At 43.9% G+C, this 19,328-nt stretch overlaps 1 protein-coding gene across 2 annotated transcripts; it reads left to right on the top strand.

Annotated features, from left to right (window-relative positions):
- Window positions 1-9,007: 9,007 nt before the first annotated feature.
- Window positions 9,008-11,033, top strand: LOC120715647 (E3 SUMO-protein ligase ZBED1-like). 2 transcript variants are annotated; one of them, XM_040002739.1, is made up of 3 exons: window positions 9,008-10,366; window positions 10,543-10,776; window positions 10,936-11,033. In XM_040002739.1, the coding sequence occupies exons 1-2, from the start codon at window positions 9,249-9,251 to the stop codon at window positions 10,745-10,747; spliced, it is 1,323 nt and encodes a 440-aa protein (XP_039858673.1). In that variant the 5' UTR covers window positions 9,008-9,248; the 3' UTR covers window positions 10,748-10,776; window positions 10,936-11,033. The 2 variants fall into 2 exon arrangements, with proteins under 2 accessions (XP_039858673.1, XP_039858674.1); XM_040002740.1 differs by lacking the exon at window positions 10,936-11,033 and having other exon boundaries at window positions 10,543-10,880.
- The last annotated feature ends 8,295 nt before the right edge of the window (window positions 11,034-19,328 follow it).

Raw genomic sequence — 19,328 nt, 5'->3', positions numbered from 1 at the left:
GGACAGTGGACCCCAAAATGTCCAGCATGTTGCTGCTATATGAAGCAGCAGTTCTGGGAGTCTTCAGGCCAGCTTCTCTTAGTAGACTGGGTCTCTTTGCTGATGGAGGGAGTCTGCACCTTGTTTGGTTTTTTCATAACAAGATCTTAATAGTCCTCCACAGTGCATATAGTGAGATATGAAAGTAAAATATAGCTAGCTTCTTTTGTCTTTCACTTCTCCTTTTGACTGTTTTTAAGGGACACTGTGTACACCATCACATACTAAAACATGCCAAGCTCCTGGCTTAAAAATGCACGTCAGATTCTGTTTTCTTCTGGAGATATGGCTTAAAAATATGTCTTCTTGTGACAGGCTGTTAGTAACAAATTCCCTAAAACTAGAATTCAAAATTGGTTTTTTGCTTCGTCCAGACCCAACTTTGGCTCATTTTTTGAATGATTTATACATCAGTGTTAAAAGGCTCACCAAAGAAACTAACAAAACCAAGACAAAAAATAATGTTTTTTAATTTGATTGAACTGAACTGAAAATGGGTGAAAAACATTCCAGTCTTGGAATGAAAAAAACTTCATCATTCAGAAAGTCAGTTCCGTGGGAGTGTCTGAGAGTTTTTCCACCTGGTGTCCGGAACGTCTTGTGTCCACCCATTGGGGTGGAGTTTCTAGCATCTCACCTGGGCCTCATCTGCAAACAATCAGCAGGAGGGCTTCTTCAACCAGCGCTGCCTGCTACTTCTCACCAGTTTTTCCTTTAGTGGTAACTAGGGTTCACCTGTATTCCACTCCTGCTTGTTCCTTCCCCGTGTCTAGATCTCCTCGTTACAATCTTATGGGCTGACCTCCTGCCGTAATCTCTCTAGCTGGTTCTCTGATTCCACTTCCATGGTCTGTTTCCTACTAGGCTCATCATTCTGCCTCCTGCCTGTCACAATGCTTCTGGAAATGCAGAAAACATTCCCTCTCGCTGTTTCACTCCTCACACTTCCATGGATACCCCGACCTGGAAGTAAGCAAACACCACCTCAAACGTATTCACCTTAGCCTCAAACTCCCTTACCCATTCCGTAACCTCTTCTCCCTCTGTTGCAGAATTCCTGTTCCATTGTTCCCTTTGCTTTTCACTCTGGCTCTAGCCACGTTTTCTACTCTCGCCTGTGCAAATAAAAGTCTTATAAATAGTTCACTGTGTGTATTGAGTCTGAATTCAGGTCCAAAACCAGGGTTAATGACAATAAATGGTTATAAACAGTATAAACTGAAGTGCCAGTTCAGAAACATTGTTGTGAAGCACTTACTACTACTTCACTTGTTCTGTCCCTACATTACTGGTTTTGAAAGAAATATGATCTCATTGTTTGAATTGTATTTATCTGATATAATTTAGCTTCATGTAATGGACCCTGTCTTCCTGAGCAGATATGGGCAGTAACGCGTTAATCTGATTACTTTTTTCAACTAACGAGTAAAGTAAGGGATTGCTGTTGCAGAAAAAGTAATTAGATTACACTTACTTTCCCATAAGCACGCTGCTTTACTGCGTTACAAAACCGTGATTTTGTTTGTGAGACTGTCTTATGACAATGACATAAGCAAGTGTGACGTTCATGGTAACAGACTTGTGCAGACAAACAACATCGAGTGTGGGAGAGAGCATGACCGTGCAGCATTTAAAGCATGGAAGTACTCACATTACTTTGAGTTTGATTCCGTAAAAAGTGACAAAACATTAGCGTCCTCTGTACAGTGCGTGGGAAGGAAACTTCTTTTAACAGCGAAAAAAAAACCCTAAACTTCTGAGCAAGTACCTATCACGCTGCCATGGGAATGTGAAATTCACAGAGAAACCCCCGGATCTCCCACTGACATGACCACTGTGGCACCGGGCAAACCTCCACCCGCCCCACTCCTGCTAAACAGATTTAAGAGCTACAGGACTTAGTGCTGCTGAGTTTTTGATTTGATTTATTTTCTGCTGTGTTTTACTTGCATCTATTTGAAAGAGTGAGTGTAAACACAAAAAAAATATTTTATTTTATGTGCTGGAATATGCAGAAGATAGGTTTAAATGTTCAGCAATTTCTTCAAGTTAAAGACTGTTGCATATAATTTAATTTTTGCTTGATGCAATGTGCATAAAGTGCATGAAGACTTTTTCATTTGATTACATTTTATATTATGGATTATGCAGAAAAAGTAGAATTGGGCTGAAAGATTTATTGCTTTATTACCTTATTACAGTAATTCGTTACTGATTACTTTTTTCAAGTAACTTAACCAACACTGTTCCTTTTTTTTTTTTTTTTTTTTTTTTTTTGCGCCTGTCCCGTTTGGCTCTTTTGCCATCAGAATTATTGTCTAAAGGCAAAGAAAGATGCCCAACGGATTTACTTTACCAAATTGACCATCCCAGCCTTGCCGTAATGGTCCATTTGATTCACCTTTTATTGTTTATTTTATTTTCACTTACTGAATACGGGACAGACTTGACTGGAGGAGGAAGAAGGGGAGAAAGAAAGAGGGAAAGAGAAACAGCTGAGAAAAGGGACGGGGGAGAAGGGCAAAAAACAAAAACCAACAGAACGGGCAGAGAAAAAAAAAATGCATATATCGATCACCTGGATCACCTGCTGAGAAAGAAAAAAGAAAACAAGCAGAAGAGAACAAGAGTAATAGAATAAACAGCATCACAATGATATATGGGAATATGACAGTAAATACTAAATATTAAACATTATTGTGCAGCACATAAGATCGACAGAACACAGTGTGCTTTGAGGTAGGAGCCAAAAAGGGTGTAGTTTGTGGGTGTGATCACCCGTGTGTACACCTGTGAGCATGGACGCGCTTGTTTTTTTAAAAGGTTCCTTCATGTAATGATCTGCTAGAGCGTGTGGGGGGGCCACAGCCCCGTCCTCCAGGGCATGAAGCAGGTATGGAGGAGATCAAAACTCCAGACATCCAGAGGCCCTCAGAACACAAGAGACCAAGGAAGACCAACAGAGGGGCAGCCGCGCCACTGTCCCAGAAAGAGCTGAGGAGAGTCCCAGATGAGGGCTCACTCAGCAGCCGCGGAGCAGAAGCCAGGGGGAGTTGCAGTGACGCGCCCGTGAGCTCCGCCGGCAGCCAGCTGTGCCTGAGTGACCGAGCCCCAGGCCGAGAGGCCGAGGGCACCCCACCCCGAAGTGGCCCGAGCGAGCCCCAGTCTCCAGGCCCCGATAAGCGGTCGCCAAGGAGTGAGCCGGTGTGTACCTGGACGCCCATCCCCAGACACAAAGAACCACCAACGCACCGATGTCTGAGGGAGTCCGCCACTGGCAGGGGAAGTGGTGGTGGGGGGAGATAGGCCTCCAAACCTTGGAGGGCCTGAGATGTCCCCAGAGAGGTGGCGTCTGATACCCAACCTGACATATAGACACAGACATACAGGCACACACAGATACAAACATCCATTCCCACCCTCATGCTCTCATATGCACTTACTCCACACTCAACCAACGTGGAGACAGACATAGAGAGACGCTGTACACACGATCACACTTCCCAAGCGTACTCTACGAACCGGGTCTAGGTAGCCTTGCCCCTGGAGGGGGGAACTGCACCCAGACCCAGGTGGTGTTACCCTTTTCCCTGCGGTGGGGAGAAGCAGACCGCCCCGACTCCGCAGCAGCAGGGAGGCCCCACACTCCAGACCGCAGTCGGACGGCCAACTCCTCCTCCTAGCCCCCCCGCTCCAGCAGGTCGCAGAGAACGGGGGTGAGAGAAGACTCCAAACCTCCCTCCACCCGCTCATTGTAGTGTTGATGCATGTGTGTTCTAAGGTGCAATTAAAACCCAGGAGGGCATGGAGCTACCTGCCAGAGAGCAGCAGGTAAGCGCATAGTCCCTCCTGCTAGCCCTCAATGTCTACGTGTATTTAAAATTGAGAGGTGGGTAACGACGCCAGGGGCGAGGTGTACACCCTGATTGTAATTTGGACTCCGTGTATCGTGCCCACCCCCAAGATCCTATATGTATGTATGTGTAATGAGAGTGTGAGTAATGTGAATGTCTAAGTTGTGGGAACCAACACTGTTCCTGATTCACAGGAGTAAATGTGGATTTCTGCATTCTTTTGCATCAAAAGTGGAAATGGAAAAGGAGAAGCATCTGGCTGCATTTCAATGTTACTGAATTCTGCAAAGTGCAGACTTTGTAAAAATGAAACATGTACAGCATCTAAGAACCATTCACCCATCTCTCTTTCAGGGCAAGCCGGAGTAGAACTTGTGCTCGCTCCTCCGGCTCCTATCCACTGACCCTGGAAAAGTGTCCTGTTTTGAGCAAAGCACCCTTGCTTTAGGCTAAAATTGAAGGCACTGCCTGATACTAAACGAAGAGCCTTTTGGGAGGTAAAAGAGCACTTTCTTAAAAGAAAGTTCAGACAAAAGAGCAGAATCTTTGAAAAGAGCTGGACCTCCCATCACTAATGCGTTTATATGCTAGACTATTGAAATTACTTACTGTCATTTTGTTCTAATGGCTCTCTGAAAAGGCTTCAGTGGAACCAAAACACTACAGAGTACAAGCAGGCACTACAAAGACACATTATATTTCTCATAAGGTCTGATCATATCATGAAGACTCATATTATGCCAACAGAACACTTGTGCTATTTAGTGTCCCACTGTCTATTGAGCCAAAACAGCACAAACTGAAAAAAAACTGAGAAACAACAAAAAAAATGTCACTAAAAGATTAAGAAAAATGAAACTGGAATAGCTTACATTGGTATTCAAAAAATATTTTGACAATAAAAAATAAAAATTGACACAGGTGGGGTTGGGAGGTGAGTCTTGGTTGTAATTCGCATATAATTTGCATTTCGCAGACGCTGCTAGCTGCCCATCTTAACGAAACGATTTAAAATACTTTGCCCTCGCTAGAAAATGAGAAAAAAAAAATTCTATTCATAATACATCCTGACCAAACAGGTTTTTATCAAGGGTGGACACTCAGCCAATAATACACATGTAATAGATTATTGCTCCATCAACAAATTACAAACCACAGTTGTCTCTTTAGGGTTAGGCATTAGAGCGACTAAACTGGAAATTTTGATTGGCGGTTTTACATAAATTTGAATTGTAAATTTCAGAGCACCTCCACCACTGTACTACAGTTGGGTAACATTAGATATTTAAGTAAAATTTTCCACCAGGTGCTCAGACTTTGAACAATTGAACCGTATTCCTCTACTACAAACAGTAGAAGATGATTGGAAGTTGGAAAACTTTACCTTTATCACTCATGGGAAGAGTTGTCCCAATTAAAATGATGGGTCTGCCTATAATAAACTGCTTGTTCTCAAAGATCTCTAACAAACCCTCTACTGCCTTGTTCAAGTCACTACACTTAAACATCTCAAATTTTTATTGAATTTAATTCAATTAAAATTAATTTATATAACGCCACATCACAACAAGAGTTGCTTCAAGGTGCTTTATAGTGTAATGTGCCTACGACAATACAAAGTAAACCGAGAAAACCCCAATAATGTGCTGAAGCTCCCTCCATCTGCAGGTTAAATGGTGTCTCAGTATCTAAAACTGAAGAGCACACTTTGTTGTTGTTGTTTTTTTACTAAGCTTCAATTCAATTCCAATTCAATTCAGTTTTATTTACACAGCACCAAACTTCAAAGAGCTTTATATTGTAAGGTAGACCCTACAATAATACATACAGAGAAAAACCCAACAATCACATGACCCCCTATGAGCAAGCACTTTGGCGACAGTGGGAAGGAAAAACTCCCTTTTAACAGGAAGAAACCTCCAGCTGAACGCGGCTCAGGGAGGGGCGGGGCCATCTGATGTAACTGGTTGGGGTGGGAGGAGGAAGATGAGACCAAGTCAAGAAAAAGGTTTCTGAAAAAGAAACACATTGTCACCTGCTGCAGCCCTATCTATATGCTATAATAACTATATTCATTATTATAAGATATCCTAAAAACTCCCAGTTTTTGCTGTCGTGTGATCGTTGGATGCTGAATATTTTGTGTTAGTGCCTTTATGAAGCCTGTGCACCAGCAGTACCACGTGCTTCTAACTTCTAGGGGGTAAGAGCACCACAGGAAAGTCATCTAGCTAACAGGACTGAGCTGCTCTTGCAGGAAATGTGTATGCAACTAATAAGCTTGTTAATAATAAACTTTTTTAATCCAGCCCAGCTCCAAAATATAACAGGAACGAGCAAAGAAAAACCGCTACATGCTGTTTAGGAATTCCACCTGAACTAGAAACATCCATTACAAAGTTGTTCAGTGAAGATGGGCAGTTAATGTCTGTGGAATGCAAATTATATGCAAAAAAGATCCACCTCTCAGCCCCTCCCACACACGCAGGCCAAAACAATGACCATGTAAAACAGGGGGGGAAAGAGAAAAAAGGAAACCGTGTATGTAAAAGAACCGTTAGTGTAATCAAACTTTATTTTAAAAACCCATCAGAAATGTTTTTTTTATTAATTCAGTGTCAATGTTTCCTTTTTCAGTTGCAGCTCTTATTTTTCAGTCTCAAAGTAATTTTTAATCCCGATGTTTTCTTTTTCTTTTTATCTTTCAATGCAATTTTTTCTTTTCATTATGGGCGACCATGGTTCAGTTTGGGAAGCTAATCTGTAACCGGAAGGTTGCCGGTTCGATCCCCCAACTCTCTCTGTCCTGGCCGTTGTGTCCTTGGGCAAGACACTTTACCCTACCACCTACTGGTGTTAGTTCAGAGGGGCCGATGGCGCGATATGGCAGCCTCGCTTCTGTCAGTCTGCCCCAGGGCAGCTGTGGCTACAACTGTGGTTTGCCTCCACCAGTGTGTGAATGTGAGAGTGAATGAATAGTGGAATTGTAAAGCGCTTTGGGTGCCTAGAGAAGCGCTATATAAATCCAATCCATTATTACCAAAACCCGATTTTGCTGTTCTGGCGCCACAACGTCCCAGTGTCTGCTAGACTTGAAGACGGAGTTAATGAACCAAACATGAATCTTTGTTTTGCTTAAACCAAAAGTCCAAATGGCAGAAAGAAAAAAAAAACATGTGTACCTCCATGTCCTTTCTCCCAAGGACATGAAGGTAGACTCTTTGTAGACTCTTTGCTCTCATACAGCAACCAATAGTAGTGAAAACATGTTGGGCTTCCTTTCCTGAACCTGGATCTGCTGGAGGTCTCAAGCACTCAGCATAGTGATCATCTGCAGAGAAATGGTTTATTTTAAGAGTTTCAGTCAGGTGTCAGAGCTCATCACAGTATAGAAACAGCTTTAGTGAAGGTTACAACCAATGTTCCCTCTAATGTTTCATGTGTCTGAGCGAACACACAAACTCCCTGAGCGTCCCTTGGACCACTGTGAGCGACAGCAGACGTGTGCACTGTGGTCACGCCAGCATCCAATCCATCCAAGTTACATGGTTTATTAAAGTAATCAAATTACAGCATTTACATTTATGTTAGACTACTTTTAATTAACTGCTTTAGCCCACTTACAATGAAAATTAAAAAATTTTTGTGCAATTTTGAAAACACAACTTTCTTTTTTCTTCTTTTTTTTTTATAAAGCTCTGACGTATTATGAGTATGAGTCTGTGGTCTGGGAGAGAGTCCTGTAACTCTCTGTCTGCAAAATACAGTATATAATGACCAATGTTGGGCAATTAATTATATAGTTACTTCTTCAAAAAAGTAACTGAGTTTTGCAAACAACAAAGTTTTTTGCAGCTGTTTACCTTAAGATGCAGCCAAGGCGTTTTTTTAAATAAACATTTCAAACTATTTACAGAACAATCAGCTGTTCTGCATTAAATCTGATGCCACACAAATTATTTGTGCCGCTCCAAAAAATAATTTCTGTCCACTATGAAATGGAGAACAACAGCCTGATACCTGCAGGCCTGACAGCAGCAGATGTATCACTGCTGTAACACCTGTAACACTCAGCAGTCGCCTCATTGTTCTGACACACACAACAAAACTATTGACTACACTACACTACACACTAACTACACACTACACTACACACTAACTACACACTAACTACACAAGATTTGCGCTAAACGTCCCAAAACTCTCAAATCTCAAAACACCGCCGTCACCTAAACAACTAAATGCCATGTTGCCATATCATTCTTTGATTGGTCCACATGGTACATTTTTCGACCAATAGGAAAGGCTGGGAGGTTTTTTTGGTCTTGTTTTTGCTCACAGGCTTTCGAGCGTTTTCCTCATAAAACGCAGTTTTTACCGTTTCTTCCTGCAGTAAATATAAACAACGACAGTATTCAGGAAGAAAACCAAACATTGCAGATATTTTTATCATGACTCTGGTTTTACGTGGCCTATCAACACAATTTAAAAACTGGTATAAAGTCCACACTTTTTCCATTAATTGTTCCATCTGTCCTGCTCACATCTCCAATGGTTGTACACGTTGTCATTAATGTGGCTTCACTCCACAGCAGCTAAAACACCGGTGTCGGCACATAAGGACGCTGTCATAGCCTGTCAACCACGTTGATTAGCTGCGTATATACAAATGTGAATTGCATCATTGGCTGGACTTTGGGATAAGGTGGCATCGTTCTGATCCCATACGGGAGCAGCCAGTCACTTACTGACTAACACTGCCAAACAGAATTGTTAAAGTATTAATTTTAATTTCAATTCAGGTTAGATTTTTTTTTCTGTGCGCAACGCAGATTTTCGTGCCAGCAGTGCTCAATTGCGCACGCGCGCAGCTTAGAGGGAACATTGGTTACAAACAATCTTCTTATGGCCTCTGATGGTGGACGCTGTGCTTGTCCTGCTAGACCTCAGCTCAGCATTCTCTTCCACAGCATGTCTTTATCCTGTCTTCCTTCTCTCTCCCCAACCATTTGCAACAGATGGCCATCCCTCCTTGAGCCTGGTTCAGCTAGAGGTTTCTTCCTGTTAAAAGGTTTTCCTTCCCACTGGGTTGGGTTTTTCTTTGTATGTATTATTGTTAGGGGTGTCAAATTATCGCGTTAATTGCGATTAATTAATTACAATGCTATTTAGCGCGTTATGTTTTTTAATCTCGTTAATCTAATTTTTAATCTCTTGACGTCATTGATTTTGTATGAGAGTTGCTATGTTATAAAATCCGTTTTTATGTGCTGGGCTCCTTGTGCTTGACTTGTTGGGGGTGGAGTCACGTCGTGAGGTCAAGGTGAGAAGTGGTGATTAGCTTACAGTGTGGATATGGAGGCGCATCTGAGAGTTGTTGGCCCAATGAACGGGAAATTTGTATTTCATAAACGCCCCGACGGCACCATTGACAAAGGTAAAGTGGTCTGCCTAGAGTGTAAGAAGGAGTTTGCTTACCACCGAAGCAGCTCAAGTTTGGCCTATCACCTCAACGCAAAGCACCCAGCCGCGAGTGCAGCAACAGCTAGCAGTGAAGACGTTAGCAATATAGCAAGCCAGAGCAAAGCTTTTCGCCAAACAAAACTAGAGAATACCCCTCGTATGAGCAAGTCTGCGACCGACAGGCTGACTAATGTTATTGCCAAGTGGATAGCGATGAACTGTAGGCCGATAAATATAGTAGAGGACGAAGGATTGACAGAGGTGTTGCAAATTGCGTCCAATGACCCGTCATACAAGCCGCCGTGCAGGACTACAGTAACGACCAAAATCAGCAAAATGTACGACGGCGAAAAGAAAAACAAACTTGAGATTTTGGCGGAGGATTCTCCCAACTGTGTTGCTATAACCGGAGATCACTGGACCTCAGCTGGCAACCACAGCTATTTTGGGGTGACTGGACACTTTATTGATAGTGAGTGGAACCTCAACTCATTTGCACTGACCGTCATGAGAACAGAAACCAGGCACTTTGCTGATAAATGCGCCGAACAGTTCCTCAAGGTAGCAAATGACTGGGGTATTGAAAACAAGATATCCACCATTGGCACAGACAGCGCAGCAAACATGCTGGCTGCTATGAGAGCACTTCCATATGAGCACATCGCCTGCAATGCTCACATTCTCCAGAGGACCATCACGGTATGTCTCGATAGCAGTGGTTTTGTCGGTGTACTGGCAAAGTGCCGCAAGATTGTTGGTCATTTTAAACAAAGCCCTGCGAGTACCACAGAACTTAACCAACAACAAGTAGCACTCGGAAAGAAGAGCGATCAACTTATACAGGATGTACCCACCAGGTGGAACTCGACTCTCGCAATGGTCTCACGCCTCCTATGTAACCGAGAGGCTGTCCAGGCTACGTTGGACCAACAGAACCACAGGTTGGTCTTGCCAACCGAAGCTGAGTGGGCGAAACTGCAGAGGCTGGAGCTCCTGCTTGAACCATGCAAGTAAGTTCAAATAAACACCTTCCCATTTTAATTATATAAACTACTGTTACATGTGTAAAATCAAAATTAATGAACATAACAAGGAACTTTTAAGGACAATTAAATTGGGAATCAGTTACACTTTGATTTAAATGAATCCAGCTAGGTTTATTTAGCAAACCTCTCCACCTCTGCAGGTATGTGACAGAGCTGCTGGGTGGTGAGGCCTACGTCTCTTGCTCTGTAGTGCTGCCTGCTTTTCGCCATCTGTACCGTGTCATGGACATTACTGATGATGATCCTGCCTACGTGGTGAAGTTCAAGAATGCCTTCCAGAAGGATCTGGCAGCGAGATATGGTTCGAGGTGGCCACAGCATTGGATCCATGGTTTAAGGATTTGAAATGTCTTCCAAGAGAAAAGAGGGAACAGGTAGGACAATAAGGTTAAGCTGGACTAATGAGTCCAATTCATTATCAAATCAAACTTTTATTTATTATATGGAACACAAAGTTCTTTACAAGATTAAATAAAATTTAAAAAAAAAGCACTTAGTTTTAATCATATTCATTCATTCATTCATTCATTCAGGTGTGGACCATTCTGGAGAATATGCTCCAGGCAGCAGAGCCCAGAAGAGCAGATAGTCTCCAGCCCTCCACAGAGGATGATGGATCAGCTCAGAAGAAGAGGAGGAGCGAACTCCTTCTGGGGTCTGACTCTGACTCAGAAGATGGAATTGAGTCTGGAGAGCTGCAGCGCTACAGAGCAGAACCCAGCATCAGTATTGATGACTGTCCCCTGCAGTGGTGGTATGCTCACTCAGGAGTCTATGAAAAGCTGTCAGTCCTAGCACAAAAGTACCTGGCCTCCCCAGCTACCTCTGTACCCTGTGAGAGACTCTTTAGCCTTGCAGGCCACATAGTGCAAAAGAAAAGGGCAGCCTTGCTTCCAGAAAATGTTACCAGGCTGGTGTGTCTTAGCGACTGGCTGAGGAAGAAGAAATGAGACACATGTGGTCAGCATAGCTGCTGTGTAGCCTACTAGAATAGATTGCTTGATGTTCAGCACTTTTTTTTGTGATGGAAGAATACTTTGATGTGCTAACTTGCAGCACTGCAATGTCAGTTTTATTTTTCATTATCTGAAGCAGAGGAATTTCAGTGCTGTATTGCTCAGAAAAGAGCAACTCTGATGTGCTAACTTGCAGCACTTAATTTATTTGATTTTATTTGTATTTATTTTTCCACTTATTTTACAAAAGAATACAACAGTATGTAAATGGTTGCATCTGTTTAACGTTTGTTAAACAATAAATGACTTTATAAAGTCACTTTCTTTGTTATATATCAGTCTTTTGGTCTGCCACAATAAGTTGAGGGCTTTCCTCAGCTATTTTTAGGTGAGATTAAAAAAGAGATTAATTAGATCAATTAATTAAAAATCATAATTAATTAATCTCTATTTTTTTTTAATCTCTTGACAGCACTAATTATTGTAGGGTCTACCTTACAATATAAAGCGTTTTGAGGCGATTGTGATTTGGTGCCTTATAAATAAAATGGAATTGAGAGTGTTAGATATGATTCAAACCACTGCAGCGCAGTACCTTTAATACCTACCACATGCTATAAACACTACAATAAAATATTGTGGTCAACTTTATTAAATGCTGAACTGAGATCTAACAGGACAAGCACAGAGTCCACTTTCAAATGCCATAGAAAGATCATTTGTAACCTTCACTAAAGCTGCTTCTATACTGTGATGAGCTCTGACACCTGACTAAAACTCCTCAAATAAGCCATTCCTCTGCAGATGATCTGCTAGCTGCTTTACAGCTGCTCTTTTTTTTTTTTTTTTTAATAAAAGGAAGGTTGGAGATTGGTCTCTAATTGTCTAAGACAGCTGGGTCAAGTGATGGCTTTCAAAGTATTGGCTTAATTACTGCCACCTTGAAGTACTAATAGGGTTAGATTAATCATTGATTGAAGCATTAATCAATGGTATGTATTCTCTGAGCAGTTTTGTAGGAATGGAGTCGCTGATGAATAGATGTGCTGATGGTTTGGAGGAAGCAACCCAGAATAGAGCAATCAGAGAGGAAAAGCATAAATAAATGTCAGCAGTACTGAAAGCAGTCACATACAATATGGATTATTTTTTTCTCTGGTTAAAATTTTATTTGTCGATAGATTAATGAAGTCATAGCTGGTTAAGGCTACAGTGCTGAAAAGGGATCGTAAGATGTCCTAGCTCTATCGAGTGCTTTTTCTAAGCTAAATGAAGATCATCTAAATTGGTTAAGATGCCATTTCCTCTCCAGCTTACAGCTTATCTGCTATAAGATGTCCGTTTTAAAGTTATGCCAGGGAGTCGAGCACTTCAGATTTGAGGCTTTCTGTTTAGGAGGAGCCAAAGTATCCAGAGTAGTATCCTGCAAAGCCGTAATATTTGTAATAGCAGGACAATCAACATCTGTGAGAGCAGAGACAAAAATGGGTGATATAAACACTTTGAATGGTCAGTTTAACTCAGCACAACACTCCCAAATTAAAAATGCTATTAAACAATCACTCATTGATGGTTTTCTAATTGTTTCTAATGGCAGGATTATATTCTGTTGTGCTAATCTGCAAAACAATATACATTTGTACAAATATTTTCAGTTTGGCATAAAAAATTTTACCTATTGAAATCACATTAAGTCAAAATATTACCATTTACTTGATATTTACTGTCCATGCAGCAAATTCTGTGTCTGAGCTGAAGCTCATTTCCTCTTTATCCCAGACAGTGGATTATCAATATTCCTTTCACATCTTCCCCCGCCCACAAGTGAGCATCCATTATCTAGATGAAGCCCAGGGGACCATCTCCATCAGAAGGTCACAGCAATGTTCATGCAAGCAAACTCAGCACTGAAAGCAATTTAGCCACAAAGGAAAAGAAGTGCATTGCAGAAATTATTTTACTGAAGTAAAGCCACTGTTTGTATTCACAGCACACAACAAAACTGTGTGTTTTGTTATGACCTACTGAGTCAAGGACTCTAATAGGTGTCATGATGGCTGTTGCTCTGTAGTTGTCACAGCTGCCACACAACAGAAATGTCTTGGGTTTGAACCCCGCACGCCTCTGTCTGTTAGTAGTTTGTTACTGGTGCTTGCACAGATTTTCTCTGGGAATTTGACTTATTCTTTGTCATCAGAAAATATTCTAGTTTATTGCTGCCTGTCATGATCATGCACACGCTTTCAAAAAAGATTCTTAATCTCTCTCTTGCAACAAAGATTATAAATCTTTGTTGCAAGAACATAGACAGTCTAATCGCTGGATGATTGTGCGAGACACTTTCCCCGTGTGAACGTGTGTGAAGAGAGGAGTGAGAGTGAATGTGATTCCCTTCCCAGACTTTCCCTTTGGGCTTTGGACCCCCGCTATTCCCCCACTGTATATATCTGCGCCTGGTGACTTTGTAAATAAATGTTGTTCCTTGTATTGAACTCCGCTCTGCACCCGAGTCCTACTACACACCATGACAGAATCATCCAGCCACGAAATGGACTCAGCAGACCCAGCGACTTCCACTCCTACTCTCGCCACCTTGATAGCAATCTTGGAGCGCCATGAGCAAATGTTTGCTCACATCAGAGGTGAGCTTACAAGCCTTAGACAAGCCGTGGCCCAGTTAACACCTCTGCCGGCATCTCCACCTGCCACCATGTCTCCACCGGCCAAACCAGCTCACACTGTAAGTGTGTCAGCCTCCACACCCACACCGGTTCATTTTGACAGATTCCTTCCCACTCCTAGACCCTTTACTGGAGAAGTTGGTAAATGTGCCGGATTTCTCACTCAATTCAGTTTCGACAGCAACCTCAAGTGTTTTCTAATGATGGGACTAAAATTGCTTATATCATGCAGCTGCTTCAGGACCGTCTGTGTCTCTGCCTCTGTGTGTGCTTATTGATTCCAGTGCAGAGCAAAATTTCATCTACACCTCCCCTCCCCTAAATTGAATATTTCTTTAGAGACACTGCCCAGCCCGCTCAATGTTCACGCGCTATCTGGTCAACGCCTGCCCGACATAACTCATGTGTCTGAGCCTCTCTCCCTCTCCCTATCCGGCAACCACACTGAGAGGATTTGTTTTTTCACGTTCAAAGCACCACTCATGCCGCTCGTGTTGGGTCATCCCTGGCTCGTGCTCCATAATCCGCATATTGACTGGGAGAAAGGAAAAGTGATGGGTAGAGTGTTAACTGTCACATGCATTGCCTCCGGATTAGGGAGGGAGATGAGTGGAAGACTGCGTTTAACACTCCCTTGGGCCACTTTGAATATCTTGTGATGCCCATGGTTAATGATGTGCTCTGTGACTTTGTTAACCGTTGTGTGTTTGTCTATCTGGATGACATTCTCATTTTTTCGAGGACGCTTGCTGAGCATCAGCTGTATGCGGCAGGTCCTTCAACGTCTTCTGGAGAACCAGCTCTTTGTGAAGGGGAAGAAGTGCGAGTTCCATGTGACCTCGGTGGCGTTTTTGGGCTACATTATCGAGCGGGGGAACCTACGGACCGACCTGGAGAAGGTGCAAGCGGTGGTGGAATGGCCGGTTCCTCCCAACCGTCGGCAGTTGCAACGCTTCCTGGGCTTCGCAAATTTCTACAGACGATTCATCCGTGACTTCAGTAGGATTGCTCTTCTGCTTACCAAACTTACCTCTCCCAAAGTTACGTTTCAGTGGGATTCTGCCGCACAGCGCGCTTTCACTCTGCTCAAAAACAAGTTCTCCACAGCACCCATTCTCCGTCAATGGATCTCATTTGGCAGTTTATTGTGGAGGTGGACGCATCGGACTCCGGGGTTGGAGCGGTCCTGTCCCAGCAGGAGGAGGGTAAGCTCCATCCATGTGCTTTCTTTTCTCGACGTCTCTCTCCTGCAGAGCGCAATTATGACATCGGTGACCATGAGCTCGTGGCTATCAAACTCTCCCTGGAGGAGTGGAGACACTGGTTGGAGGAGGCAGCGCAGCCATTCATCGTGTGGACAGACCACAAGAACCTGGAGTACCTCCGTTTGGCCAAGCGTCTCAATTCCCGGCAGGCCGGGTGGGCTTTATTCTTTACTCACTTTAACTTCACCATCACTTACACTCCCGAAAACGTGAAGCCAGACGCCCTTTCACGGCAGTTCTCCACCTCGGAGTGGGAATCGGACCCCGGGACCATCCTCCCGGCTGCCTGTGTGATTGGGGCTGTCTCCTAGAATCTCTTATCCATGAGGCACAGGAATTGGAGCCGGATCCAGGAACCAGCCCTCCAGGATGCCTTTTTGTGCCTTCCGCTGTCTGTCCTCAGATCCTCCACCAGGACTTCTCCAGCCCCTCCCCCACACCAATTCGGCCGTGGTTACACATCTCCTTGGCTTCATCACCGGTTTGCCACCCTCTGCAGGTCACACCACTATACTCACCATTGTCAATTGTTTCTCCAAAGCAGCTCACTTCGTCGCCCTCCTGAAACTGCCTACGGCCTTGGAGATGGCTCGACTCCTCACCACTCTCATCTTCAGTCTCCACGGGATCCCCAAGGATGTAGTTTCGGACAGAGGCCCATAGTTCACCTCCAGAGTCAGTCTGTCCATCCACAGAGCAATGGACAGACTGAGCGAGCAAACCAGGAGCTTGAGGCTGCCCTCCATTGTGTCACCTCCCACAACCAGTCCCTCTGAAGTGAACAGCTACCTTGGATAGAGTACGCGCACAACAGCCACACCTTCACTGCCACAGGCAAGTCCTCCTTTGAAGCATCCTTGTGGTACCAACCACCTCTGCTTCCCACCATTGAAGGTGAGCACACCGTCCCCTCTGTGCAGGCTCATCTCCGCAGGTGCCGGCGGGCTTGGCGGGCGACTCTGCTCCGCACCAAAGAACAGAATAAGATGCGTGCGGATCGCCGTCGAAGGCCTGCTCCGGAGTATGCTGTGGGCCAACAGATATGGCTGTCCACTCGCTTTGTGCCATTATGGACTGAATCAAAGAAGTTGTCACTTCAGTTTATTGGTCCCTTTGCCATTGACGCCATCATCACCCCTGTGTCTGTACACCTCAAGCTTCCTCGCAACATGCGCATTCACAATGTGTTTCATGTGTTGCAGATCAAGCTGGTGCTCTCCAGCCCGTTGTGCCCTCCATCCAGGCCCCCGCCGCCCCCCTTGCTCGTGGATGGCCAGCTGGTGTACAACATCTCACGCATCATGGACTCCTGACGCCGGGGTAGGGGATTCCAGTACCTGGTAGACTGGGAGGGCTACGGGCTAGAGGAACGCTCCTGGGTGCCTCGGGCAGCTATCCTGGACAAAGGCGTGCTCTCATGCTTTCATCGCAGGCATCCAGGTAAGTCTGGTGGGTCGCCAGTCGCTGGTTGGCTGCCCGGCCAGCCCCACAAGGCCACATGTGTTTTTGTGTACGTTCTCCTCTTGCCTCCCCGCCAGGGCGGAGCCCACTGCGGGCTCCTGCCCTCGGCGCACACACACCTGTGTCTCATCAGGCTCCAATTACGGGTTGGACACTTAAGGCCGGGACGCAGACAGTCTCATCACTGGATGATTGTGCGAGACACTTTCCCTGGACCCATGACCGACCCGACGTGTGAACGTGTGTGAAGAGAGGAGTGAGAGTGAATGTGATTCCCTTCCCAGACTTTTCCTTTGGACTTTGGACCCCCGCTATTTCCCCACTGTATATATCTGCACCTGGGGACTTTATAAACGTTGTTCCTTGTATTGAACACCGCTCTGCACCTGAGTCCTACTACACACCATGACATTAAATATAGTTACATGTGAAAAATATTGAAATGACCTACTAATATGGCCAAACACTGTTATAATACAATTAATTGGACCTAAAATTGCAGAAAAGTACCATAATTAGTTGGGCTTTACAAGAGACATGAAAAAATCAGGATAGGACTGTAGAAAGGCATCAATTCAGGACAGAACAGAACAAACAATGCCAGTCCTTTGGTGTGACTTGTGTTCACTGTTCAGCACCAATCAAAACTGGCTGGTCTGCCACTAGCATGCAGATGAGAACAGGTTTGCATAATTTTAGGGAAGAATACCGGCAGCTGCCTGCTCACATTAATATAGTGGTGTGAAAATGTTTTTATGTTTGTCACAGTTTTTAAACTAATTTAAAAACTAAACAAAACTAAAACAAGTAAGCACAAAACACAGCTTCTAAATGAAGGGGTTTGTTATTCAATTAGTTCAGTCACATTGGAGGGGTTTTGAGCATGAACCGCCTTTTTATGGTCATGCTCAATCAGATTCAGGTCAGGACTTTGACTAGGTCCTCCAAAGTCTGTTTTGGATCATTGTCCTGCTGCAGAACCCAAGTGTGCTTCAGCTTCTGGTCAGGAACAGATGGCTAGACAGTCTCCTTCAAGATGTTTTGGTAGGCAGCAGAATTCATGGCTCCATTTACCACACCAAGTCTTCCAGGTTCTGAGGCAGCAACACAGCTCCAGACCATCAGACTACCACCACCATATTTTACTAGTGGTAAAATATGCTCCTTTTCTGAAATTCTCTGTTGCTTTTACACCAGATGTAATGGAACACACCTTCCAAAAACTTCACCTTTTGTCTCATCAGTCCACAAAGTATTTTCCCAAAGGTCTTAGGTATCTTCAAAATATTTTATGGCAAAACTGAGATGAGCCTTTATGTTCCTTTTGCTCAGAACTGGTTTTTGTCTTGGAACTCTGACATGCAGGCCAGCTTTGCCTTAATAATCTATCTATATAATGGATGGATTAATAGCCTTTTCAGGCCCCAAGGCTTTACAATACTTCATTCACTCACATCCACACGGTGAGTTGTAGCCACAGCTGCCCTGGGGCAGACTGACAGAAGCGAGGCTGCCATATCGCGCCATCGGCCCCTCTGGCCAACACCAGTAGGCAAGTAGGGTAAAGTGTCTTGCCCAAGGACACAACGACCAGGACAGAGAGCCCAGGGATCGAACCGGCGACCTTCCGGTTACAGATGCGATTCCCAACCCCCTGAGCCACGGTCGCCTTAATATATTTCTAATGGTAAATGGTAAATGGCCTGTATTTGTATAGCGCTTTACTAGTCCCCATAGCTTTAGAGATGGCTTTATGATACATTCCAGACTGAGAGCTCCCAATTACTTTGTTTCTCATTTGTTCCTGAATTTCCTTGGATCGCTGCATGATGTCTGTCTTTTGAGGATCTTTTGGTCGACCCCGCTTTGTCAGGCATGTCCTTTTAAAGTGATTTTTTTATTTCTTTATTGAGAACAGGTGTGGCAGTAGTCAGACCTGGGTGTGACTACTTAGAAACCAGCAGTCAAACTGAAAACTAACCTTTAATTAAGATGCATGCAGAGTATCCACAGAGGGGGAAAAAACCCAACAAAATCCAAACTTCTTTAGAAAAGGGAGCACACAAGAGGAGGTTAATAAATGACCTGAAAAAGAACAAAGGAAATAATACAAAGGAAGCAGAACTAAATGCAACACACAGTAAATGATTATGGAACTGTGTGTTTGTGTGTGCTCAGCAAACCTATAAAATATGAGACAATATTGTGTGAGACTTTCTGGAGTCCAAGTGATCTGTGATCACTTTAATGGGCAATAATCTAAACCAGCGGTCTCCAACCTTTTTTGCGCCACGGACCGGTTTATGCCCGACAATATTTTCATGGACCGGCCTTTAAGGTGTCGCGGATAAATACAACAAAATAAAACTAGTATCGGTACCGAAAAAAAGAAAATTTATTCATAACACACGTGAAAAGACCCAGGAAAACCGAGTAAACGATAAAAACGATAACAAAATAACGCTGAAAACCGATAAAAACCCTGAAAACCAGACATTTCACACCTGAGCCTCAACTCTCGCGGCCCGGTACCAAACGACTCACGGACCGGTACCGGTCCGAG

This window comes from Simochromis diagramma, unplaced genomic scaffold (assembly GCF_900408965.1).
Source record: "Simochromis diagramma unplaced genomic scaffold, fSimDia1.1 OVJJ01000449.1, whole genome shotgun sequence".
NCBI classification, from domain to species: domain Eukaryota; kingdom Metazoa; phylum Chordata; class Actinopteri; order Cichliformes; family Cichlidae; genus Simochromis; species Simochromis diagramma.
The sequence above is the reverse complement of the archived record's forward strand: the minus strand, read 5'-3'. Positions and strand labels throughout refer to the sequence as shown.

What these genes read in the sequence shown, in the direction of transcription:
- LOC120715647 (XM_040002739.1), top strand. Translation starts at nt 9,249, where the DNA reads ATGGAGGCGCATCTGAGAGTTGTTGGCCCAATGAACGGGAAATTTGTA. An exon ending in CTCCTGCTTGAACCATGCAA is followed by an intron (nt 10,367 to 10,542) that starts GTAAGTTCAAAT and finishes CCACCTCTGCAG; the next exon opens with GTATGTGACAGAGCTGCTGG.